Here is a 27,421-nt window from a genome sequence, read left to right on the forward strand (position 1 = left end):
ATGTTGACTGTCCATAAAATGCGTTTTAGCATCTTCCTCCTGCTGTGGGGATGGATTTTATCCACTGAATGCAGAACCCACCGACAAGGAAAAGAAATACATGAGGTATACAAAAAAGGCAGGTGAGTCTCATTTTTTTACATTCAAGTAGCTACAGTTTGGATAAATGTAATGTTTTAGGTGATGATAAAATGACTAAAAGATAATTTGAGCTTTCATTTGTAGACTGTGATCTCTCAGGCAAAAATATTTTCTGTTGTTTCTTTTCCCAGTGAGTAAGTTTTAATGCATTTTCTACAGTGAAAATCACTGCTTCTTTCAAAAAATAGGTTTCTGAAGTGTCTCAAAGTTTGATAGGGTACAGAAATTAAAATATTTATATTTCTAGTGGTTATAATGTGATAGAATATTTACATGAAAGTGAAAATGAAATTTAGGTCCATGAGAATTGTTGCATTCACTGAAGATTAGATGGACTTGAGATCTCAGATGAAAACATTCAGAATTTGGTTTATTGTTTCGATGTAATTTGTTTTATATACCTTTTAAAAGGAAAAAAGGTCTCAGCAAGGCAATGGTCAGTTACGAAAAGAAACAGAAGGAGCAGTGTACTGTATTAATATGCTAAAATTATTTAAAATGTTGTCTACTCTTTCTCTCTCTATCTCTTACAAAAAGACTGTGATATTTTGCTCTCACTATCTTGTAGACAGCCATTTTAGGAGGATTTGAGTTGAGGAAGGGTTTTTGCTATAACTGAGTTCTGATTATTTATATTCTATTTGGGAAATATTTGTAACTTTGTGTGAGGATCTTTATGCTTAGGCACAAAACAAGTTACACCTAGAGGAAAAATACTTTTTTTTTCTTTTTTCTTTAATGTAAGAATATAGCTGACACATTTAATTTTGTTTAAATGATGTGTACTTCTTCTTGTGACAGACTGAACCTGGGTTGTCTCTGCTTTACTACAGTGCTGTTTGTAAAGACTCTGTATCATCATCAGTACTGTAAAGTATATAGGGATGGAAATGCAGGAATGTCACAGTCCTGAGGAATTCAAACCACTTCTATGAGCCTTCAGAAAAAAACAACTAAAAGGTGGAAGGGATGGAAAATGTTGTGCCTTTTTATTTTCCTACAGCCCCTTGTTGTAGGTGAGGGGTACCTTCCAGAGTGACTGCCATGTCCCAGTGGGTACTTGGGGATCCATGAACCATTTTATACCTAGGAAGTGCCTTTAGCACTGATACCACCTCCACCGAGGTAAAACTGGCAAAATGGATGCACTGCTCTCTTCATGACCAGCCCCCAGGGATGCATTATCAGAGGCAATATGGGTGCAAGACAGGCACAAAATACCCTTTTTTTTTGTTGAGGCTTCATGACAGTGACAGCAGAGGTGATGCGTTGGGTGTAGCAAATTAAAGGGGTGAGGAGCAAGGTACCACTGTGTGAGCTGGGAGCATCCAGATGAGAGGAATGTGCACACACAGCCATTTTCTTGTTTACCATCTTTAGGGAAAACTCTATATTGCACTAAATGCTTAAGAGTGTCAGTGCAATGAAGTGACAATATAACAAATCAAAGCAGAAAAGTGTTAAAAATGTGTGAAAATGGAAAAGAAATACCTATTCATTAAATGCAGGAGCTGCCTCTTCACCCATACTTTGTATATAAGGCGTAATTGTTCCAGGGTAAGCCCATCAGTAAGCCCTGAGGTGGTGTGGCTCTGGAGAATTGGCTCCATTGCCCTCCCAGCATGCCCACTCTGGCCTGGGAGGTAATTTTTGGCCTACTTCTTCCTCAGTAGGGCACAATGATGTTGAGGAGAGCTGATGGGGAGAGAGAAACAAAGCTGGCCTGTGGCCGTAGGGTTGTCCATCAGCAGTGTGGCACCCAGTACAGTGCCCACTTCGCCCTGTGATGGGACAGCCTGTGAGACACCCCTGTGAGGTAAAAAAGATGATTATGGCCACCCATAGGATGACCATAGAACCTTAGGATTTCCTCCTAAGCATGAACAACATACCCTTCTGTACCAAACCCCTAACCTTCAATGTCAAACTCAGAACAGGATTGCAAGTATTTTTTAATTCTGGCTTCCATCCGTTTGGTCCTGTTCTACGCTAACTTGTCCCCCAGATACCTCCCCATCAAGGTATTTGCAGGTGGATCAAGCCTCCATTCATCTCTGCTTACATATATTCAGGAGATTAAGCTTCTTACATTTCTCAGTGCAGGATGTTTCCCAAGCTTTGACACAGCCATTTGCTCTTTTTCCTCTGTCCCTTCACTGTTTTTTCAGGATTGACATCAGGACTCTGTGCAGTATTTGTACAGCCCTCCTGCAGGTCCTGTATGCAGAGGTAATCCCCCTGACCTTCTGGGACTGCAGTCAGGATCTCCCAGTGGGAGATCATGCCTGCCCAACACTGCCAGGCATCTGTGTATGGCAGAACACCTCATCTCAGAGGCACAACCAACCCTCTTTGCTCTCATGGGGTAGTCTCTTACATGTTAAGATGCTGGTTATTTAAAACAGTTTTGAAGTAGGCGTGATTCCTTAGCACTTCAATCAAATTCCATGCCTTTTTCCATCACAGAGTTAGATTCTGGATTCAAAGCAGAGCAATGGAGGATGCTATACTACATCAGAAAAACTTGCAGAGAACATTGCTCCTGAACATTTCATGTTTGACTCTGTTTCCCTCCTCCCTTCAACACCCAGCTCTGAACACTGGCTAGAGGAGAAGTTGTTAGAGTAGGAGGAGAAGTTAGAGTAATTGACCTCTTTACACCTCTCTGAATACTCTTATCTCTTGCTCCATAAGCCCTGTGGTAAGGACATCCATCCTTTCGCTGTAGCTTTTTCCGTCTGAAGAAAGACACAGACCTCAGTGGAGATTGATGGGAAAATCCATTTGAAGTGGAAATGGCTGTCTCCACTCCATCACAGGATGCTCAGGATGGCTTGATTTGCACCCATGACCTCCCTAACACCCAGAACCCCTACAGGACAAGATCATCCTCTTGCCCTAGTGCTAGGGCTCAGCGCCAGCCACCGGTGTCGGCACATGGCAGAGGCACCTGCTGTAAAGACCTGCCACATTGGGCGGGGTGCCAGCATCCTGCTGCTCCTGACAGACATGTCCAGCTTTGCTCCTGATTCTCATGGTGCAGCTGATGGAGGAACACACAGGCTTTCAGCTTGTTTCTTTGGACGGTGTGTTAGTTTCTTCCAAGGAGACTCACTTGCTCTGAACTCTGCTTTCAAATTAAAACTCACTACTGGATCTGTAGCTTTCAGCTCCAGGGCTTGTTTTTCACCTGCCCAGATCCAGCTGAGCTCACATCCACAGCCTCCACGTTCTAGAGATATGGTGAATGGAGTATATGGGTCAGACATCTTCTCTGTGACAATTCTTGTCAATGCAGGTACCCCATTCTAGCATGAGACACAAGAGCTGTGAAGAAGAGTGAGCAGACAGGCAAGGTTTTGCCCACAAGAGTTCATTCATGCACTACAGTCTTATGAGGACTGGGTTTGCATGACAGGAATTTCAAAGAAGGTCCCAAATAATTCCTTAAATAAAGCTGCTGAGGCTTTGTCACATAGTGTGACAAGAAAATGGCAAATCAGTCTAGGTCGAAGTATGCAGACAGTCACAGTGAAAGCAGCACAGCAGATAGCTTTTTTGCATGGCTCTTACTACAGAACCCTCAAATATTGTAATTCACTGTAAAAATGTCTGTGTGCCAGTCAAAGACTCAACTACTTATTTTTTGCTAATCTCCAGGACAAATCACCTCAAAGGAATTTCAATTCACAGAGCAGCAATATAAAAATAAAAGCTTTCTCACCTTGCAGACCTGTTCACAGTTTGCAGTCAGACGTGTGCAAAACCTGCAGGGATTGCAAGGCTTTTTATGCCTGTTAGATTCAGAGTGCCAAAACTCCTACAGGAAGGAGCTGAGTTCCGGAGCACTGGCAAGAGAGCTGTCTGCTGTTTTCCCAACTGCTCAGGCTCTTGGAAAGCCACCAGGCTTCAGAGGGGGGGGAGGTCACTGGAATGATGCAAAGGCTTACTAAAAGTCACAACATCGTTGTGCCAACAAAAGGGCCAAAGCCTGTGTTGCTAATTAAACTTGCAGAATCTACTAGAGAGGATGTCCTGGACCTGAGCCATGTTGTTCTGCCAGAGCTAACTGCTGGGGGGGAAAAAAATCTCTTTTAACACTAAAATCTCCCTGGACAACATTAAAACCACCTTTCAGACAAACAGCTTTCAACAGAAAAGATTTCACTGTAAAAGATCTACAGATCATGTTTGTTTAACCTTACCTAAGAGACTCTCTTCATGTTGTTAGTCATATCCCTACCATTCCCTGACCATGCTGTAATAGTTTTGCCTCACTCTTATCTCCAAATAGTAACCCATTTGCATAAACAAATCTTGCTAATGCAAGCTGTCTCTAGATCAGACTTCTGGAGTGCATGGTAAGACCGTAAAATGCCTGGTGAAAGCATTGCCACATTATCAGTGGCGAGCAAGATCAAGTGAGCCTGCAGCTCCCAAGACATTGCTTTCCAGGATCAGTTTGAGTTGCATCTGGACACCATTTGCTCCAGAGTGTTGAGTCTCAGGACAGCAAGAGGCCCAGTGTGGACTTCAGGCCAGTGCAAGTGGCATCTCTCCATCTCCTCAGTTAGTAACTTGCCTTTCCCTTTCCTCCTTTTAGCTTCATCTCCTTCACTTCTTTTCTTGCCCTCATTCAAGGTTTCTCCTTTTCTTCAATAAGCTGGTGGTTGTTTGATTGTTTGTTTGTTTGTTTGTCTGTCTGGGTTTTTTCTGTCCCTTTCTCTGCCCTCTGCTTCACCTGCCTCATTTTTTAATCCCTAACCACATCCCTTGCCCTTGTCACACAGATCTGCCAAGATTTACCTTGTTGCTTTTAACTTCATATTACTTTGTGGCCTACTTCAAACCCTTTTCTTTCCTCCAACAGTGCTCTCTTCTTTATCTTGTTATACATTAGCTTATTTTTTGCTATTGCTTCATTATTTCTCTCATTTGCCTTTTCACCCCTGTTGTTCTTCCAAGAAATTTCAATTGTGCATGGCACCTTTACTCAGACCAGCCAGAAGTGTCCCCCCTATGCTTCTCACAGCAAGTGATAATGCTTTGAAAACTAAATTTTCTACTTTCATCATTATCACCAGCCTGCTTTCATCCCTTCTCGAATTTACTTTGGGTCTTTGCACCACACAGCTTCCTAACTTTATTAGTTTCAATTGTGGCAGAACAGTCTCTACTGTCACTTCTGTAGCTATGTTCATACACACTCTCCAACTTTACTTGGCCCCTACTGATAGAAGCACCAGGCAATATTGTAACTTGCTCAGGATCAGCAGCTTCATGTTTTCTTCCAGCCCACCATTACTGCAAAGTGTTTTATGAGCTGGTGTGAGGAGACATAGCAGGCTGTGTGCAGCCTAGACAAAAAAAACCCCAACCCCAGCCCAATTCAAAGAGGCTGCAGGGTAATTTCTTCCCTCCTGAGTGCATATAAATTGATTTTCTCATTGCAGGGTTGAGTTCACATCTGAAATGGTGATGGTTTTTCTTCTAAAAAATGCTCAGTCACCTTCCAAACTCACTTGTATGAAAGCACTCACAGATTTCAGAGTGGATTTCACAGTTGATGACATGCCATTTTTATGTACTTTCTTTCAAATTTCTTCTCTTTGCTATGCACTGTGAAAAATCTTGAGTGACAGATTCCTGCCCAATTGCACCAAGCTACTCCTGAACTCATATGCTTTTTCTCCTTTCCTACTCTGAGAGCCCTGCTCAGGCTGCCTGGAAGGTTTCTCCACCTCCAAGATCTCTTCTGTTACTCAGCTATTTCTTCTAGCTATGCACATTAGATATGTGAGATGTGGACATGCCTTGTTGTTGCTGACAGCATTGAAATGCCTTCTGCCTGGTTTGCTGCTCTGTTCCCAGAGCACTGTGCATCATTAAGCTGAGGTTTATCAACCAACACCACAATGACACCTCCTTAGCAGTAACAGTTTGTTTGGAGGCCATCACTATTTTAACATCGTTTCTGAAAGCAAAATGGAAAAAATTAAAAATACTAAGTAGAAATCAATGTACATTTTTCTGAATTTGTTAGCACTGAATTTTTCTCAAGTAATGAGATTCTGCTGCAATTCTCCATTCATAGATCTGATTTTAACTACCTTGAACAGTTAAATATCCTCAGTAAATATTGTTTCCACTAATTACTCTTTTATCCAAAATAATTTATAAAGCTATTCAACAACAGCGATCCTATCATAGGTGTAATGTGACTACACCGAGAAACTTTCTTCATGGTAAAAACTCTCCATAATTCCTGTTTCTTGTTTTGTAACCATGCACATGTGGGGAGCTTTTTTCTGACTGATTTCTTTAGGAGAAGAACCTGTCAACACACTTGTAATTTGAGGCACAATGTGTCATCTTGATCACTCTTGTGTACAAGGTCACTAATGTTTTAGAGAAGGCCATTATTTTACAACAACTGCCTGAAAGGAAGTTGTAGTGAGGTGGGCACCAGTCTCTTATCTTAGGTAACAAGTGACAGGACAAGAGGAAATGGCCTCAAGTTGCACCAGGAGAGGTTTAGTTTAAATGTTAGGAAAAGCATTTTCATGGGAAGGGTTGTGAAGCATTGAAATGGGCTTCCCAGGGAAGCGGTACAGTCACCATGCCTGGAAATGTTCAAAAAACATGTAGCTATAGATTTGAGGATATGATTTAATGGTCAATATGGTGGTGGTGACAGGTTGATGGTTGGACTTGATGATTTTAAAGGTCTCTTCCAAATTTAATGTTTCCATAATTCTAAAGGGCATAATATCCTTCAAGAAAGGTCAAACTGCCTCTTGCTCTTCTTCAATACATACTGTATTTATCTGGTGTCAACTTTTGGTGGTTTTTACTATCTTTGTAGCTAATTAGTTTAATGGAACAGTAAGATTTCTAGAGTTCCAAAGAAGTGGAAAGCTGTTGCCTTCCAATCTTGTGTCACCAATGACAATTGATTCAACAGTTTCTTACTTAGCTTTCTTCTGGGTAAAAGCCTGTTGACTTGTTACTGTTCAGTCCATTTACTTTAAATCTATCTCTGGTCCTGTGCCAATATGAATATTTCTTAATATTTCTGTCCCAACACCAGAATTGTTACAATTCTGCTTTTTCTGTTCTATTCTATTACAATTCTATTTTTTAAAGTTAGTTTTTCCCCATTCATAATTTATACAATTATTTCTCCATATTCCATGTAGTTCTTAGTATTTTTTGCTGCAATTTGTCGTATTGACATCAGACCTTTTCTCCATCCAACATGTTGCGGCTGCTTTGAATTGTGACCCCAGATCCCCAAATGTCTGTTTCTCTTTCAAGCATACCCTCATGCCTGGGTTTTATAGTTCTGTCATCTGTCTTATTATTGAAAATATTGACCAGCTATTTCCAGGATGAAATCTGTGAAATGTTGTTTAGTGTCTCTCAGCAGCAAATTAATGGCATTACATTAACCATGGTACTTCAACCATGTTCAAAGTCACAGTTCATCTCAACCCTATTTCCCTTGTTTAGTAATGAAATATTAAAAACCTCACTCAAATCCACTTTTCTTCCTGCTTACACTAAGGCAGCCAGTTACACTGTCAGACAGGACATTAGACTGGTTTGACGTCAATTATTGCAAAGATTCACATTGACTGATCTTTATAATCTCATTATTCCTGGGGGGAAAGGCAAACCAGGGGATCACTTGAGTTTGTCACAATTTATTTTCAGATCTCAAAACCCCAACTTCCTTCTTTTGTACCCTTCTTAAAACCAGGTATTATTTTCACCCTCATGCTTTCCCAGGGGCATCACCCATCTCGGAGGAGTCCTTGAAGGTGATGGCTTACAGCTCAGAGTCTGTAGTGACTGGTACTCCTGGTGCTCCTGGGGAAGTGCCATCAGCCTCTGTTAAATGCCTCCAACTATCTAAATACTCTTTAAAATGCCCCTCCCTGATCTACATTGTGCTGATGTCTGCTTGCAAGTCAATTTTTCTTCTGAGACTGGGTCAGACATGAAGCCTTTCAGCATGTTCTGCATTGCTTAGTTATTTCTCCCCTTCTCTTCATCTGTTTCTTCTTTTTACTTGGCTGAGTCCTGGCACCATGCCTGCCTCCTCCTAGCTGGCAGGATGGACCTTCTGCTTCCTCCAACTCTTCCTTTCAACATATGTAACACAAAACTCAACAAACACCCATGTACTGGATGCAATTCCTGCAACATAGGGGCACTTCCATTTTTGCAATATCAGGTACAGTGTCAAAAGCTCAGGTAGCATGACTTTTCTGTGAGTAATCAATATGTGTACGTATGTTCCCTTTTTTCCTTTAGTCAGTGTTTATGTCCAGGCAAAGAGCAAAAGAAGTGCAACTTTTAAAGGATGTATATATGTCTCCTGCATATTTTGGATTCTGAGACTGACCTGTATTCAAGTAGTAGTGGATTAAAATGGGGTTCTCATTGAATTTTCTGTATCACTCAAAAAAAAAAGATGGTAGAAGAGCTCCGAATCCCAGTTTCTCAGACTTTGTGATGTAAACATCAAAAAAGTGTCATTTCCCCCTTTCTTTTCAAATATTTAACAATATATATTATAATAGAAATGCATGACCTTTCTTCACAATCTTTAAACCTACTAATCATAAGGACACATGGTCCAAAATAATTACAAATACATAAGGGCTTGATGAATGCAAAAAAATACCACCAAAAAACCCAAAACACATTTTATGAAAAAATTTCTTCAGTTCTTAGAGTCTTATTTACAGCTCATGGCTTTGCAAGTCTCTCAATTTGAGTACAAATTAGTGGGGTTTTATCCTACATCATCCCTGGGGAATTAATGTGTTATGCAGTGGATCGTGTCTGGCGAAGCGCATGTCACCAGGTAAAAGCAGCTTCCTCTCATTTCAGGCTTGTTCTTTCCTCCCTCAGGAGCTGGGCAGGTTTTCTTGCCATTTAGCTAGCTCACTTTTCCTCCCCGTGCAAAGCTCTTCTCTGGGCTCTGGATGACTTCTCAGTGTTCACCTGGACCTGCTGCACCATGTCTCCTGCTTGCTGAGAAGGCCTTCCCAAATCATTTGCAAGTCATAAGCATGCTAGGGAGGAACTTTCTGTGAACTCCCCACTCCAAACACTATTTTCTTCCTTTGGGACACAAGCTGAAAAGTTCTTTAGCCCAGCAAGGCTCACATGTCTCCAGGAGCTGAACATTATTTCTGTCCAGCATCACTCTGTGGTGAGGGGACACCGCTACTCATGAAGGACAGTGAAGGCTCTCTGTGCCCCAGGAATCATTGCACAAAATGATGAGGCCTGTTTGAATCTGATGTCTCCTCTCTTCTCTGCTCCTTCTGATATCTTCTGGCATTACCCAATGTTTTCCTTCCCTCCCCACCTCTGCCCATCGAGCCTCTTTTCACCTCAGTCTCACCCAAAGCACAGGTGCTGTTGCAGATCCCAGCTCCCTTTGTCTCTGTCCTACTTTTTCCCTGCAGGAACCTCCTGTATGTTTGTGCATACAATCCTCAGTTCCTTCTTGCTTCTCCCCCATCCCCTAACCTGGTTTTGGCCTTTAACAGGACGCTATGAACCCCAGTCACTAACTGGTCATAAAATAAGTAGAATCAAAGCCTAGTCGAATATATAGGCATTTAATAGGTATTTAGTAAGATTTTTACATATCTCACAGATCTCTATAGTATCAATACATCTTTTCTGATTTCATGTCCATCCTGCCAAGACTGTTCCCTGCAGGGACTTGAGCTGCCTCCACTGCCCTCTCCTGCTTAATTTTGTCAGATATGAGCTCTGCAGCACATGCTGCACTGCAGTGTGGCTGATCCACAGACTTCCTTACCACTGATGCAAGGCAGCGGGGGATTCTGAGCTTGTTGAGCCAGTTTTCAGCAGGACTTCCAATTGGGAAGTGAAGAAGGTGATGAGAGTCCCTCATGGCCACCAGCCGTGCCATGGAACTCAGTGCTGGGCCCTGATCCCTGTGAGCAGGGGTGGACAGCTTGTGCTGTGCCTCCCATTCTGCACCTGCTGTGCTGCACAGACCTCATGCCCTGATGGGCAGGAGAATGCCAGCACCCATGCTCTGCTTGGTCTTCCCATCAAACTACACATGGGCAAGGCAGGAGTGGGCAGCGGAGGCAGCACAAGTCCCTTGCAGGGAACAAAGTCATGGCAGGATGGACATGGGATTGGCAAAGGTGTATTGATACTATAAAGATCTGTGAGATTATAGATGGGAAATGTATGTTTCAGAAGTAATTGCAAACTAAAATGCTATGATGGGTAATTATTTCTTGCACATTTGTTTTGGTTGCTTCCAAAAGCTTTTATTTCCAAGATGAAGAATAACATGGGGATTCTGGTGCACATTGTAAGCGTGGACCTCACATTCCTCTGGCACATGTCCTGTGAAACTGGGTATTTGGAAATGCCTGCTGGGACCTTCAGATGTCAGGGTTGTATGGTTTCTTCAGAAAATCAGACACTGTTAACCCTAACCCTGCAACCCTTTTTGCTGTGTTGGAGTGACTATTAGAGCAATAGGGAATATCATTCTTTAGAATACAAAAAGAGTAACTGCTTTTTGCCTTGTGTCTGTAGCAGTAGTGATCAAAATCTGGGTTGGCTGATTTTCTTCCCCAGTTATCCTATGCTTCAGCCACATCGTTGCCTCCCAGATCCAGCAAGCCTCAGACTTTAAGGCAGAAGCATCTCAAGATCCCCTGAAGCATGGGTAGGTCTGGGGCAATAACAATAACTTTGAAGATCTTGCATCACCCCAGCTGCCATCAGGCACCCAAGACCTACCCTAGTAATGCACAGGGAGCACTGTGAATAAATGCCACTCTGCTCCAGTTGTTGCTTTTCAACAAAGCATCTCTGTGAGCTTCATGAGACATGAAATGCCTTTTGGCATTGTAACTGCTAGGAGATAAATATTGACATTGTGGGGTGGAAAGAAAGGGTTGTTCATTATTCAGTATATTTTACATCAGGAATGATTGTTGAGTTTTTAAGACAGCCTGTCACCCCAGTGAAGGCAGGAGGGACACTCACAGCCAGTTGTGCTGAGCAATCTGTGCACAGTGTCTGGACTGAATCTCTTGGCTGAGGCTGTTGACCGCAAACACCCAGAAAGAGCGGAAGCCACAGCAGCTTTCCATTGACTCACAGCCCAGACAGGCAGGGTAGTGGGCTCCCATGATGGAGCTACCATTGATCCCTGAGCCAGCAGAGGACTTCCCAGGAACCAGAGCAGAAAAGATATTTATTGAGTAGAAAGAAATAGGGCTTCAAATTGAAGTAATTGAGTGACGGATACAACTGTTTTGCTGCCACAGAGCTGTGACAAGGGGAACAGGGCCAGCAAAAAAGAGCTAAATACCTGAACAAAAGCTTAAATGAACACAGTACCCTGCAGTGGATGGAGGATGGGGGACACTTTATGCTTGTTTGTTACAAGGAAATAAAGTTCATTTTAGAGGGGATGGAGAAACACCTGGAGGAAATAAAAGGAAGCACCAGGGGCTGCTGAGTGCAGAGGATGGGGATGATTTGGCCACAAATCCTTGATGGCCATACCTTGAAGTCTCCCTTGACAAGGAGAATAGGGACAGAGCCATTGTGCAGTATTAGATAAGACCTATGAAGGAAATGAAAATTAGGAATTGCAAGAACATGGACTGCCTCATCCCTGTTTGAATACCAGCATTATTCCTGAACAGCCAAGAGTTTACTAGGGCACTTTAAAGTCATGTAAATCGGTCAGCTTGTTGCCAGAATCTGCTTATCCCCAAAACACGGGAAATTACTTCCTGACAGCCAGCAGATGAGAAGCAGGCAGCAGTGAGACGTATCAGCAAGGGTGTAGAACAAGGAAGAGGACTCCAGAAAGTGCATCTTGCATTTGAAAATATTTTGCTGTGTGATGCCCAGGTCCAACCAGTGCCACAGAAGCTGCTTCTTGTAATGGCAATGGTGCTGCATGGCCCAAAGGCTCCCCCAAACACTGGTCTGCCTGAGCACTTATTCCTAGAATTCCTCTGGGAAGCAAAGAGCAGATTCTGGAAAAAAAATCCTACTCATCCAGTGTTTCACTTCAGGGTGAGACAATGCTACAGCCCAATGTGCCCATTCCTGTCCTGGCTGTCTGCTTCTTTCTCTGCGGCAGCAGCAAGATGAATTTTCCTCTAATACTATTGGTCTCTGGAATGTTCCCAGCCCATAAAGGAACTGTCCCACAAGGCCTGGGGTGCCTCCACCACACACCAAAGGATGATAGTGCTCAGGTGCTGACAAAAAGAGTTTTGCCATTGTAAATTTCTACAGAGGGATTTGAAATGCATGCTAATGGGCAAAAAGCCTAATTAGTAGAGTTGATTTCAGTTAGCGTTTATTACAGAAAGAAGCTATTTTTTTATATTTTTAGTTAAAGATATTACTTAGAACTCTTAAATGTTTAAAATGTTAACTTTGCTCAAGCTAGCACTTACATTGCCAAAAGCAAAACTCTTGCCTTTAATGATTAAATAAAATATTGGCTGAAGACCTGAGAAGATCTTTCTTGACAGCCAGCTGGCAGATGGTACAAAGCCAGATACAATTTTCACAGGTTTTTTTTTTCCTTTTTTTCCCCAAAATAATTTGAAAGTATTTTTTTCTCATGAACATACCCGGCTGACTCTGGTCTTTAGATGTACCAGCTGTGCCCCCATCACCCTGGCAGAGCCCCATGGCAGCTCCTGTCTCCACAGCCCCTGGTGTTGCCCTCCAAAGCTGGACAGGTGGGACCCAAGCTGCCTGCTCGGCTACTTTGCCAGACAGTCAAAAGCAGAGGCATCCCACCTTACAGCAATCGTGGCTCCCCTCCTTTTACCTGTCCCCACTGTGAGCCCGAGCATCCCTCCCCTCCCTCTGCCGTGCCCAGCCTGACACCCGCTGTGGTGACAGGGTGAAAAAAAAAAGGTAAGCACCATTTCTCACATGTGACAGCAGGCAATGCTGCAGGGACCCGGGGCCCCGCTCCTGACACCCTCTCCCGGCTGCTGTGCCCACCTGTCTGATTGTCCTTTCCCGTTCCCCGCAGCCGGCCGCAGCGGCAGAGGCGGGAGGCGCACGGCGAGGCGCGCAAACAGGGCAGGTAAGGAGAACCTCGGCGGGGCGGGGAGGGGGCACCGCTCACACGAGCCATGTCTTTAGGCACCAGCTGTGCCATCAGCAGGATCCAGCAGGCCCCAGAGGAGGTCCCGCTGTCCGACACCCTCACGGGGGTGAGGCCGTGGCCATTTGCCCCATGCCCTTCGTGCGGTGCTGATGGACAGTTTGTGTTGCCGCGCTGTGACAGCGGATGCCTTCCCTCCAAGAGTCCCTCCTGCAGACCTGAGCCCTTCCATGGGCTCTGCCATGCCACTTGTCCTTCCCACTGCCACTGGCAGGGAGACAGCACCTTTCTGAGCACAGTCAAACCTGCTCACAGATGTTTGCTTTGCCACTGGCCTGATATATTGCTCCTCTGCCTTGGACAGGCATAAACCTTTCCTAATGTACACTCCCAGGTCTTTCAGAGGCTGGCTTAAACCTAAAGCAGAAGCAGGAGCCACCTTTTAAAATGCCTGAAGGATAATTCATGACTAGAACTCACTAATGGAAGTAGACAACCCTCCTAGAAATTACTGAACTCAGACTAGCCACCTTTCTAAGATACTTTGTAGTCCAGATAAAGGATTTGAGAGAGGAGTCACTGAAAACACCACTGGCCACTGTTAGAAGATTGTTGTATTGGTTGCTTGTACAGCTTTCAACAAGTCTTTGAGAAGTACAGCATGGCTAAGCAGTTTAATTTATGAAAAACTTTATCGCAGGAACTTTTTCCTCATTAAGTTTCTTTGTCAGCCTGTTTTCCTTTAATCTACTTCTTACTTGTCTTGTGTATATTCAGACGAGTGCCATCTTTTCTAAAATCAAGAACCAGGAAAACCTTTCTTCCTTCTTTTGAGCCCTCCTGGCACCCAAGTGGCTGGTGTGCAGCTGGCTCGAAGGGCAGCAAAGGCTTCCCCTACACAAGGGAGTAACCAAGGAGCTGCTGCCATCACCATCCCAGTCAAAGCACTGGGGCACTGAACAGCAGTTTGCATTTTGGATATGGAAGGAGATCAGAGCCTCCTCTGTCCAGCACTGGGTGCAACTCCAGCAGCTTCTGGAATTACCCTCCCAGGCTCTTTAAAGCTCAGAGACCTCACAGGTCTGTAATGCTGTTTTTTATCCTTGATGGAAATCTAGGGCAGAAGCTAATAATTTTATCCCAAGTTAGGGAATGGCCTGCCTCCTGGCCTGGTTCCCAGACTACCTCCATTTTGTTCCTGGGCAACAGCCAATAGCTTATTTGATATATTGTTTCCCTAATTCCTGGCCTCACACTCCAACATACCTCAATGTCAGGAATACCTCCCCCTCTCCACTTAACCCCACATACTATTCCTCTAGCCCACAGGTTTGAGTGACTGTTCCCAAAGTGCTGTATGCAGAGAGAATTTTACAGGGACAAAAAGCCACCAAACAAATATTTTCTCAGTGCTAAAATTATCACAGGTGCCTAAACTGTATGCTCAGTGCAGGAATCGGTTTTTAATGACATGCTGCCAACCACTGCCACAATCACAGGCTCATGGTCTAAGGGGTGGATGTTCTGGGGAGTAAATGGCACTGCTCAGAGCTCATAGCTGTGCTTCTCTCCTCCTGGTAGCCCAATCTTAAAACGAAGCCCTGACATCACCAAATCTCCCCTGACGAAGTCAGAGCAGCTGCTGCGAATAGATGACCATGACTTCAGCATGAGACCAGGTTTTGGAGGTATGAAACTGTTATGGAGATATTTGTCACTGTTCCTGTTTTACACTGTCACTTCTTTGTACTCTAACATCTATAGCAGTAAGAAGCAGATTGGCTTTCCTTTCTCTAATTTCTTTTGAGTTGTGAATTCATGGCACTCTTGGGGGAATAGCGGTGCAGTGAAATAATCTTCTGGATGAGCAAAAAACATAGTCAAAGGCGTGGAAATGTGATTAACAGGCAATATATTATTCCTGGTGCTCAATGATACTTTCCTCTGATAAAAATACACCTTTTGCTTATTCCTGGATGATGGGGGAAGCTCTAAGTTTTTCTCTTAGTAAGGCCATACATGTGCATAATCAAATACTTACTGCACTTACTTCTTTTATAACCCAAAAGAAAATATTTTGACTGCCTGTGTTAATGCTTGCTCACAGTTTTGTGGCTATGTACTAGAGCAACTGAAGCTTTCAGGGAAATGGATGAAGAGAACAAACTTTCTTTCAGCGCATTGGATTAGAGAATGTTGTAATTTATCTACCCTTTCTGGCTGACAGATGGTCATTCAAATCCAGGATACCATTATATACTCTGATGAAAGAAGATTTTATCACTAAATGCTCAATATACCAAATACCAGCATGTTCAATTAATTTAAAAACATTTCAGTTTCACAGCAGTTCACAAATGTGAGCATTATTTTACTTGACGGCTCTCCTGGACTGTAATTGCCAGAGGTATATGAGGGACTAGTAAAAGCATGGATGAGGGAAAAAGTTCAAAATCCCTATTACATGGGGTCACAGTTGGATCCTTCCCCTCAGGAGCCTCAGGCTCAGTGACACATGCCTGTGTCCTGCAATGTATCCCTTCCTTCCACCCTTTCTTTTCCACAGCTGAGCACTGAGTCTTGTGAAAGTCAAACACACATAGTAGCTCTCATGGATGTTATTAGCCTGCAAGGGGAGCAAAAGTGGGGGAAAATCTCCCACATTCCCTTCATTGTGCCACCATTGGTCTCTCTGTGAATGGATCCTCTTCCTGTAATCTCCCTCACCAGTCCTGTACCCAAGCGCTAGAGCTAAAAACAGTTAAATTTGCTTTTGAATTTTGTAGGATGACACAATAAAAAGAGAAAGTTATTAGTGGGTCAGTCTTATTACTGACTTTAATTATTATTAGGAGATTTTTGTTGTCAATTCCAATAATTTATACTTTCTATAGGTTTGCTGTTGTTTCTATTTCAGACTGAGTATCTGTTTCTATCTGTAAGATAGTAAAGTCAGTGGATTGCTTTGTCTCAATAGGTTTGTACTTTGTCAACTCCTAATTTTTTTTTTTCCCTAGGCCCTGCAATTCCTGTTGGGGTGGATGTCCAAGTTGAAAGTCTGGACAGCATTTCTGAGGTGGACATGGTAAGAGTCACAGATGGGACCTCTGGAGACCAAAACTCTGCAGGCTATCTGGGTTTGTGTCCATGGGGTTTGAATACTGCCAAGGACAAACACTCCACAGCCTCTAAAGGCAGATTCAGGTTTGATCTGAATCTGCCAACAATTACTTCCATTGACCTCATGCTACCATTTCATGGCCCTTGAAGCAGAAGGAAGAAATCTGACATTTTCTTTTCTCTAGGACAAAATGATAAAACATTGCCAAGAGTGGCTCAAAGGATTTGGGTTTCTATATTTTCTTAAGTAGTGATAACACACTTAAAAGTTCTGAGGAGACCAATGAATGTGTTTGTTTAAAGGCACTTACATGCTGCAGACATAGTGTCACTTTGGGCAAGTTCTGAGACAGTCAGGGGCCAGAGAGCTCCCAAGGAAAAAGGGGGATGGCTTTAAACTAAAAAAAGATAGGTTTGGATCAGATGTAAGGAGCAAATTTTTTACTCGCAGCCTGGTGAGGCACTGGAACAGACTGCCCAGAGAAGTTGTGGAGGCCCCATCCCATTCAAGGTCAGGCTGGAGAGAGCTTTGAGCAACTTAGTTTAGTGGAAGATAGCCTGCCAATGTCAGGAAGGTTGGAACACAATGGTCTTCAAGGGCACTTTTCCAATCCAAACATTCTATAACCCATAGAGTCTCTCAGTAACTCAGGTTTTGCTTTGGAAGAGAAAAAAAAATCCCTCCCCAATACAGAATATTTTTCAAAATGTTTTGACTTTTCAACAAAATCATCAAACAGCTCTGAAGGTTTCACAGGAAGCCCCAGATTCTCTGTGCTCCTAATTAACAAACAGAGGGATAAAGAGCCTGCACTGGACCTCCTCCCGTGCCTGAGCCAGGAACAGGGCTGTGTGGCAGCACAGCTGGTGGTTGGCAGACACACTGGTGGCATGTCAGGCTCCTCTCACTGCAGCTATTTCAGCTCTTGTGTGGGCTGGGATATCTGCAGTCATCTGACCTCAGGGGTGAGCATTTTCCGCAGAGCTGGGGACCCCTCCAGCTGACTCCCTGACTCCAATGCTCTTGACATCCTGACAGCTACCCATGGGTATCCTGAGCTTTCACCTGCTCTGGTTGAGGAGAAAGCTTGTAAAGGTGGCCAGAGGGGCCCTAAAAAGCTTTGGGACTTGAAAGCAAAGTGGAAGAACTAACACCAAGGACTTAGAAGTTAAAGAAAAAAAAAAAAACAAACCAACAAATCCCCAAAACAAACCCCAAACCAAACAAAACCCAAACAACAAATCTGTTCTTCTTCTTTTTTTTTTAATCAAACATTATGATTTTGAATTAGTTCCTATGGTGTTTGAATATTGCCCCTGTTCCTCTTCTAATGTCATGTTGCAACACTCATCAACATGAGAAAACCACTGAGATGGCTTTGGGTTAAAAAAAAAAAAAAAAGGGTAGGTTTTGGCTGTTGGTAAAATAATAATGGAGAAGATTTCGTATTTTCAGAATCAATACTTTTTAACTCATGCAGCTTTGTAGAAAAATGCCATGGTGCTTAGCAAGATCATTACTTGCTTTTTTTAATGAAGATGCATCAGTGACAATTATTCATTCTGTACTATGTTTAAGCTTGAGAAGTTTTGTCTGAACCCAGTAGATCTATGTGACCTGATGAATAAACAAGCTGCTTCTCTGGTGATGCCCCTTGCAGCCTGGGGAGTGGATGTGTCCTCAGGAGAGGTTCTTTACAGTTCATGGTTTGTCCCAGAGAGGAGCAATCACTACATGTTGATAAGGTATAAGTTCTGACAGGAGCCTGTTTGCTGCAGGACTTCACCATGACGCTTTATCTGAGGCACTACTGGAAAGATGAGAGGCTGTCCTTCCCCAGCACCAACAACCAAAGCATGACCTTTGATGGCAGACTGGTGAAGAAGATTTGGGTCCCTGACATGTTTTTCGTCCACTCCAAGCGTTCCTTCATCCATGACACCACCACAGACAATGTCATGCTGCGGGTCCAGCCAGATGGGAAAGTACTTTATAGCCTCAGGTAAAACTGCATTCGGTCAATGCAAGCTATTAGTGGAAAGAGAAAGTGGTTTAATTGATTCCTCTATTGTGTTCTTGCATGACTTCATACAAAAAAGCATAAAAAAGAATGAATGTGCTGGCTATCCACAGACATCTAAGGGCCTGTATGAGTACATTTAAGTGCCTAATGCAGAAAGCCAGTTTCTGTGCCAGCATTATTGTTTCCACCACTGTCCCTTCACCTTGTGAGCATGGCTAGCCCCTGTTCCTGTTGGGAAGCTGCAGTCAGACGTGGCAGTCCCTGGGAACAGCTCTGCAGGGGGCTAGCAGGCTGTAGTTCCCACAGGGCTCTGCTGAAGAGGGCAGGGCACATTATAAATAAAAGGGCAGTGTCTGGTAATAAAGAGAAGTCCAGGGCAGCTATAGTTATCCACTTCACTACATGGCGAAGTGTCTAGGCTCAGAAAAATGTGCAGTTTCTATTCTTGAAAGCAATAATAAAGAAGTATAAATTATACCAAGTGCTACTTTATGATAAGCAAAAAACCAGAGGGAACATCCTTCAGCATGTGAAATGACAAGCTTCAGGGCAAGGGTGTATGGCTCCTGGTGACTCCCATGTGTGGTTAGAGTAACCCAAACAGTTTGGCTCTTCCTGCTTTTTACTCACTTTTCATGTGAAATCCATGAAAGTTTCTTGCAGGAGACATTTTTGATAAACATTGCTTTGTCCTCTGGTTTGAGGGGTCTTCCCAGCCCTGGCTTTCTCCCTTATTTTCCAAATAGTTCAGTTATATAAGTCTGAATGTTATTAAACTGAGATTTTTAAATTTCTGATAAATAACACTTTCATGCTTGGAGATGCTAAATGAGGAGCATCTGTGTCATGATTTAACCCCAGCTGGCAATTAAGCCCCCTATAGCTGCTGGCTCACTCCCTCCTGGTAGGAAGGAGAAGAGAATTGGAACAGTAAAAGGCAAAAAAACCTCATGGGTTGAGATAAAGGCAGATAATTAGGTAAAGCAAAAGCCCCATACACAGGCAAAGCAAATCAAGAAATTAATTCACCACTTCCCAAGGGGAGGCAGGTGTTCAGCCACCCAAGAAAAGCAGGGCTCCATCACACATAACAGTCACTTGGGAACGTGAATGCCTTTATTCCAAACTTCCACCCCTTCTTTCTTCTTCCCCCACTTCATATGCTAAGCATGATGCCATATGCTGTGGAATGTCCTTTTGGTCAGCTGGGATCAGCTGTCCTCTCCAAACTCCCTGTGCACCCTCAGCCTCCTCCCTTTTGGAGTGGGGTAAGAAGCAGAAAAAGCCTTGATGCTGTGGAAGTCCTACTTAGCATTGATGAAAATATCCCTGTATTATTAATGCTGTTTTCTGGACAAATTCAAGATGTATTCCCACACTAGCTACTGTGAAAAAAAAAAAATTAACTCTCTCCCAAACAATCACTTTGTCAGTCTCTGAAAGAAAATAAAATCTGTGCTTTTGTTTTACTTGGCTGCAACTCCATCCAGTTAGGAAAGAACTATTGCCAAAGGACCCACAAAAACTTATTAGAAAGGAAATATCTGTGCAATATTCTGATGCAAGAATGTCAGCATCACCTCCATGGCAATGAAATACACCTTATAAGTAAAGAAAGCATCAGATGATAGATAATATATTCTGAAGGACAAAAAGAAGGAAAACCTGACCGATAGGAGGTCAGTATCAGCAAGACTCATAGATTTAACTAGTGGGAAGTTGCAGAATACAGTGCTTGAGAAGGCTGTTGAGATCTTTAAGGAATGTTGGTAGTGGCAGAGGTAAAGCTGAGCCTGCCACAAGGTGAAGGGGTAATTTCTCTGTTGGCCAAGATGTTTCATGATTCTATAAAAAAGTCAAGCAAAGAAATTCTTGATTCTCTAGGGGGCATCAGTTTGACAAGAATTCTTTTGTTCTTTAATATTTTTATCCTATAGTTCATTTGAATTTGTAGCCTGAACATTGTCTACCTTCTCATTATCAAAGCTTTTTCTTCACTCAGCAGATTAGGCAAGGTTCAGGTATTCCTTAAGCCTTTGCAAAGTTTAGTCAGGTCCTGAGTACGATAAAAAAGGACAAGAATATGATATATTGTTCAGCTAAAGCATGCATGCCTACACACTCATTTAGCTGCCAATCATCTGCATTGCAGGCTTTTATGGTTATCTAAAGAAGATGGGAACAGGAGGACATCAGACTCCTCAGATCCTGCACAGCCTTGTGCTTAAACAATTGCTCAGTACAAAGTGGTGGCGAAATGTCTTCAATAGCAAATTGGCTGAGCTTCAATTTATTCAGCAGCAGAGGTTGCAATGCTTTGTGAATGCTGGGGAAGGACGAAGGCTCCCTGTAAGAACAAGCAGGTCTTTACTGCCTGTCTGCCTTGTTGAAAGCCATTGCCTGCAGATTGTATTTTTCCTTGGTGTCTGCCTTTTTAGGGTTCTTTGCCAGACATTGTTTTCTCATCTTGGAAACCACCATAGACCTCACTGGCACTTAAACTTCCATTTGAGGAAGCACTTTCACTCAAAGGCTAAATCCAGACAGGAAAGCAACATCAGACAGAACCCACTAGTGCAGAAGGATGACTAACATAAGGGATTGCATTGTGTTTTTATCACTATGTGATAGATGTCTCTCTACCACTAACCCTTCTATAACATATTAATTCTTTCCCTGATATGATTTACACTTTTCATTGACTTCTCTAGATTCCAAACCATTAAAGTTAAGATTTATGGTTGCTTCTGGTTCGAACACTAAATTATGCTATTAAAATGTGATAATCAGACTATAGCAAGGCCAGAGATTTTGACTGATGGGCCAGAGCATTTCGGTGGTCAATGTTGCATTCCAGCTCCAGCCTTGTGCCCTCTGGTGGCTGATTCTCATGTGTGATCACCGGGTTCCCACTGAGCAGCTGGAAATTCAATATGGCAAGGAAATTACCTGCATCCCTCATGGCACTACAATGGCTTTGAGAAATGCAAATTATTTTATCGTACAAAGCATCTGTTTAAAGGACAGATGTCTGCAGAGATATGTTTGCTGATTGTCAGGGGGGAGGTGTCCTTTTTGCCCTTTCTCATTTTCTTCTCCAATACTTTTGTCATCTAGTTACAATTTGTAATGGCCCAACTTTCTAGTCACCTTTTTTAACCGTAGTTTGCTGAAGCAAACGCTTTAAGTAAAGTGGAATGCCTTTAGCTGAATGGAAGGAATTTATTTCAGTTGAGTGGTACTGGCTGTAGTTGTTTAATGAGAAACCAAACTCACACCTTTACTGTTTTTCAGTCACATAAGGAGACAAGTTTTTAATGGAGTGATTTTTATTATTCCTAGAGTTACAGTAACAGCAATGTGCAACATGGATTTCAGTCGCTTTCCCCTGGACACACAGACATGTTCCCTGGAGATTGAAAGCTGTAAGTAAAGTGGAGGTATAGGGAAGCCAAGGGCACCCCAAGGGCACCTAAACTGTGTTATACCAATAATTAATGATATCAATAATTAATTATACCAATAATTGAACTGCTGTTACAGTCATAGGAGCTCTAACCAAAGTCATTGGACTTCAACACTAAGAAGAGCTCCCTGCCTGTATTTTTTCACTAGAATTAGATGGTGTGTGCAACAAGTGTTTTTAAAAACCAGCTGTGAGCACTGTCTTGCCAGTGGCCCTGAATGCCAGCCAGGCTGCCCCACTGCACCCACCCCCCGGGGCCCTGGGCCACTTGCCTGCAGGTCAGCAGTCTCCAGCAGCACCTGTTTGCCCAGGTGCCCTCAAACACATGGATAAATGTCTGTATGCCCTTCCCAGGCACCATCTGCTTATCCGTGATGTAGAAACCACGACGGGGTAGTGATGTTAATTGCCTTCCTCTTATGCTTCTTAGTCCTATTGGAGATAAACCCAGCTTATGCCCTTTGTCCCAAGTATGCTGCACATATGAATTAGCCAAATTTCATGTAGCAACATTTTAAACTTTTGGCTTTTTTGAGTTATTTTCTTCTCTTTCTTAAACTTGTAATAAGAAATCACAATTTTAATTCTGTTTTAATAAATTTATATGTGATTTTTTTTCTCCCTGTGTGAAAAGAGCTGCTACTAAGCCCATCTGAGAGGGTTAACATTACTGTTACTTCCACATGTATTAAAAAAACAAAGTAAAGTTCATGTGTATATCACAGGCAGAAAATTTACCCAAGAGTTTTTCCTCCTGTGTGCCTCAGACCATTGATAGATTGTTTCTCTTGTCACCCCAAACAGGCTCTTTCTGCTAAGGCTCCTTTTCTTTGCTTCTGATTTTAGGAGGTTTATGATAAAGGATTTCTCAAGTTTTCTGATGCAGTGGGTTACTTGACACTCGTATTATTTGTGTGCAACTATGATTAGAGAAACAGGAGGGTTAACAAAATGTGCCAGGCATCAGGCCTGAGGGCTGTGACAGTGAGCTAGTCCACTCCTTGCCACAGCTGCACCCACCACCTAGGTGGATGGCATTTGGAAATTTGAGCTTTTCAGCTGGGAGCTCTGAGGGAGCCAGGAGGGCTGTGTGGGCATGCCCTGGGCTGTGAGGGTGGTAGCAGCTGTTCTAGTGCACTACCCTGAGTTTGCTCTGCTTCCCCAGATGCCTACACTGAAGATGACCTTATGCTCTACTGGAAGAATGGGAACGATTCCCTTAAAACAGATGAGAGGATATCGCTGTCCCAGTTCCTGATTCAGGAGTTTCACACCACCACAAAGCTTGCCTTTTACAGCAGCACAGGTGGGCAACCAGAGCACCTGCCAGAGCTGGGGGAAGAAGGGGTGAAAACTGTCTCTCTTGGCCCTGGCCATGGAGGATTGTCATCTAGGGGTTCTCTCTGTGTCCCATCAGACCTGCCACTCCTCTATACCAAGTTTGTTGTCCCTGCCACACACTTCCATCTTAATGGTCATGCAGTCTGGAAAGATAACCTTCAAGGTCACACCGAGTCTTAACTTGAATTAAACTCTCTGATTGCATAGGTTATATTTTCTGGAAGATATCAGCCTGAGAGATGTTTGACTTTGATCATTGGTTCAGTAAGGAGTTTTTTCATTAAATTGTAATGATCTGCAGCTGTTAACTGTGTTTTAATAAAATAAAGTTTTTCACTTTTCCCCTGGTGCAGCATCACTCTATCTGAAAGTAGCCTGATGTTGGTGTAACTTCTCTTTTTCATTCTTTCTGTTTCACAGGGTGGTACAATCGCCTCTATATAAACTTCACGTTACGCCGGCACATCTTTTTCTTCCTGCTCCAAACCTACTTCCCTGCCACTCTCATGGTCATGTTGTCCTGGGTGTCCTTCTGGATCGACCGACGAGCAGTTCCTGCCAGAGTCCCATTAGGTAAAAGCAATCTTGCAGTCAGTAGACCTAAGACACAAAGGCTGCAACCATGGCCTTGACCATCAAGGTGAAATCCGTGGTGCTGTGCACTGCCCCCAGGTTGTCTTGAGGCATGGAAATCATCTGCGCCACACACTCATGCTCCAGGGACAGGGCATGTGTCCCCTCATGGTGCAAATTCTCCTTGTGCCCTGCAGTGCCATGAGAGTTGCCTTCCCTGTTTGCACAAGATGCATCTGGAATGAATCAGAGAACAAAGGTCCCACTCTGCTTTTATTGCTCTAAACAGAGACAGGGCACGTGTACAGCCAAGGTGTCAGTATCCTTCTGAGACTTCAGTGAGTGAGAAGGTGAAAACCAGTATCAGCAGCCCTGAAAAAATTTCAGTTATTGAGTTTTACTGGAGGAGGAAGGGTGGAGGTAACACAGCTGAACTGTGCTGTGCGATTTAACTTGTTAAATGAGTTTGCACTGCAGTGTGAGGCATTCAGCTTCCCCTTTTGCAGCATCTTTCAGAGAGATGAAGCCATATGTCACAGGAGTCACCACAGGAGCAGAACTGTGATGTGGACATAAATCTTCTTCCAAAGTGGATGCTTTGCCCTCAGCAAAGTGCTGTTTGGTTTTCTGCAGATTATGAGATCAAGCTTGCTTCCTCTTATTCCAGGCAACATGCCTCAGGTTTTTATTTATTCTTAAAATCATATTCCTCAGTGTCGAGAATATAAAGAGACAAAATAGAGATGGCAATAGGGCAGTTTTTCACATCTGGATTTGGAAAAAGCACCCATTGCCTTGAGACATCATTAAAAGATGATAAGGGTATGGGCCATGGCTTTTCAGAAGACCTAGACACTGCCTTAGCAGTATTTTTAGCACCTAGATAGTCCTGTGAAATCAGTCCTTTGTGCTTATATACACAATTTCAACTTCCAAAGTACTCACTAATGTGACATAATTAGCCCCTGAAATGAGAGGGTCATGGAGAGGCTCTCTCAGAGTCAAAGTAATGCCGAACTACAGGGGCTCCTGTCCTTGCTCATGTGCTCATTGTGCTCGCCCAGGATGTGATGTGGGGCAGCAATTGCCTTGTGGGGCAACATATTCCCTCCTTTTGCTCCAGTGAAAGTACAGGTCAGGTGTGAGAGTCAGCTGGGGCGTTCTGCGACTTCTCATGAAGAAGGACTTCCCAGGAGAAGTCCAGCATACAGAAAACACAGGAGAAACAGCTAAAAGTAGCAGCTTTGCTTGTGTCCATGCTGTGGAGGGGTTGAACTAGAAGCTGAGGTACTCAGAATTGTAGAGTCATAGAATATCTTGAGTTGGAAGGGACCCATAAGGATAACTGAGTTCAAATCCATGTACTTGTACCCCTCCAGGGACTGTCCTGAGCCTGGAATGGGGTGCAGCCATCACAGGGTCAAAGTGCTGCTCCCTGGCCATAGGGTGAGGCTAATGGTGTGGTGAGGAGGCAGACTAGCAACACCTGAGACCAAAATTAGAGCTGTGCTCACCAAAAAGACAAGAAAAGTCCAGTTACAAATCAGGGCTGCCTGGACCCTCCTTGGGCAGTGAAACTCATTGCCTGAAAATGAAAAAAAAATATTGCAAGGTAAATTCAGATTCAGGAAATTGTAACAACTGCTGTATTTGTGATGAAGAGTCTGGTTTGAAAGCATCATATGGTCTCTTCTGCTGGTATTCCCAGGGATAACCACTGTGCTGACCATGTCCACGATCATCACTGGAGTGAATGCCTCCATGCCTCGTGTTTCCTACATCAAAGCAGTGGACATTTACCTGTGGGTCAGTTTTGTGTTTGTCTTCCTCTCGGTGTTGGAATACGCGGCTGTGAATTACCTGACAACGGTGCAAGAGCGGAAGGAGAGGAAACTGCGGGACAAGGTGGGGTTTTCTATCCAATGTCATTTTATTGCCCTCGTAAAAGATGTGGCAAAAGTCTGGAAATGTTCAAAGCTTTGTGACTGCAGAGCACTGCTCTCAGCTGCCTGGGGAAAATGCAGTGCATGCAAAAAGACACCAGCAGTAAGGCACTGCAGGTTATAAAGATTTGCCATGCCCAATTTCACTCCTCTATCTTTGTAGCCTGCACAGGCTAACTCCCTCTAGGTACAGTCCTCCACTGCCTGTATAGATGGGATGGGTCTTAGGATTTTACATTTAAATATTTTTTTATACTGTAGGTTAAAACTTGTGGATTGAATCAGTTGGATTCTGCATTTTGGGTCTCAGGTGACATGACAGATATCCCCCACTTTTGTCTATGCACAGTCTGAACTTACACAATGGTCCTAATTTTCCCATTCTGCCCTTGTTACATTAAATTTTAACAAAAATTTCAGCCTAAGATCTCTCCAAACGGGGCAGGTGTCAGACATTCCTTCTTGTGGTTTCCCTCTATCTTGCTCTGATTTTCTCAGCTGCAAGGTGCAGGTCCAACCTTCATTTACACCCTGATACCTGTGCCTAAGCTAAAGCTTTTCCATAGACAGCCCAGCTCTCTTCCTGACTGCACCTGTGCCTTGCAGACATGGAAGTGCAGATGGGAAAAGCTACTGCCCGGCTCCACCATTTTGCTCTCCATCCCAGCAGCCTGAATCCCTTGGGCCTCTTCCTACCTCTATGGGATGGAAGAAGCAAAGGGATGTCTGTGACTGTGTGGACACAGCTCAAACCCTTGCTGCCCTTGTGTGTGCCCACAGCCTGCCTGTGCATGCAGCCTACCTCAGCCCCGGGCCATGATGGTGGACGGCAGCTACAACGACGGGGACGTGAACGAGCTGGGGCACTTCATGTCCGAGGACGGGGACAAACAGGACCGGATGATGGTGCAGCTGGCGCTGGGCTCCGAGAGGGGCTCGGCCAGGAGGAAAAACCAGAGATACGTCAGCATGCGGATCGACACCCATGCCATCGACAAGTACTCCAGGATAATATTCCCTGGGGCATACATTCTATTTAATTTGATATACTGGTCCATTTTTTCATAAAGATTCATGGCTTCTGTAGTCACAGAGCATTGTGACATTAAATGAAAGTACAGTCTCACAGGCTAACAGAATGCAAATAGAGAATTGTTTTAATTGGAAGGAAGACTGATTTTTTCCAGGATTTAATTTTTTTTTTAATTAGAGGCAACTCATCTGTGGCATAAGTAATTGTGGAAGTTTCACATGTCAGAAAAATATAGGATATACAATCTAAAATTTTATACTTATTTAAAGATGTGCTATGTTCCTTCTTGTGCCTCACAGGCCACTGTAAACTATTTTAACAAGTGGCTATAATTGCCACTTGCTTATATATGGTGCATCCTCCATTTTGTACCCCTGAAATCCTAATTCTGTGAGTACCTGAGTGCATGCATACATCTCTCAGCTCAGCAGACTGACCACATTCAGTAGCAATAAATACAAGAATATGCAAATACTTGCATGTTTGCAGGATGAGGTCAGAAATGGTAATTACAAACACAAAATACCCAGTACTAGGAAACCGCTTTGGCAAGGTTATTGATGGCTACATCTTTCACAGCTTAATGCATGACTCATTAGCAGTACTGCATTG

At 43.4% G+C, this 27,421-nt stretch overlaps 1 protein-coding gene across 2 annotated transcripts; it reads left to right on the forward strand.

Annotated features, from left to right (window-relative positions):
* Nucleotides 1–27,211, forward strand: LOC310907823 (gamma-aminobutyric acid receptor subunit rho-1; the record flags this gene model as incomplete). 2 transcript variants are annotated; one of them, XM_083858308.1, is made up of 10 exons in its annotated part: nucleotides 1–122; nucleotides 13,235–13,288; nucleotides 14,891–14,997; nucleotides 16,327–16,394; nucleotides 18,209–18,432; nucleotides 21,796–21,878; nucleotides 23,085–23,225; nucleotides 23,681–23,833; nucleotides 25,542–25,738; nucleotides 26,557–27,211. In XM_083858308.1, 10 exons carry the CDS (start codon nucleotides 1–3, stop codon nucleotides 26,842–26,844), a joined length of 1,437 nt encoding a protein of 478 aa, XP_083714434.1. In that variant the 3' UTR covers nucleotides 26,845–27,211. The 2 variants fall into 2 exon arrangements, with proteins under 2 accessions (XP_083714434.1, XP_083714435.1); XM_083858309.1 differs by lacking the exon at nucleotides 13,235–13,288.
* Nucleotides 27,212–27,421: the final 210 nt, after the last annotated feature.

The sequence above is a fragment of the Zosterops lateralis genome, assembly GCF_965231275.1.
Source record: "Zosterops lateralis genome assembly, chromosome: 3".
NCBI lineage: Eukaryota > Metazoa > Chordata > Aves > Passeriformes > Zosteropidae > Zosterops > Zosterops lateralis.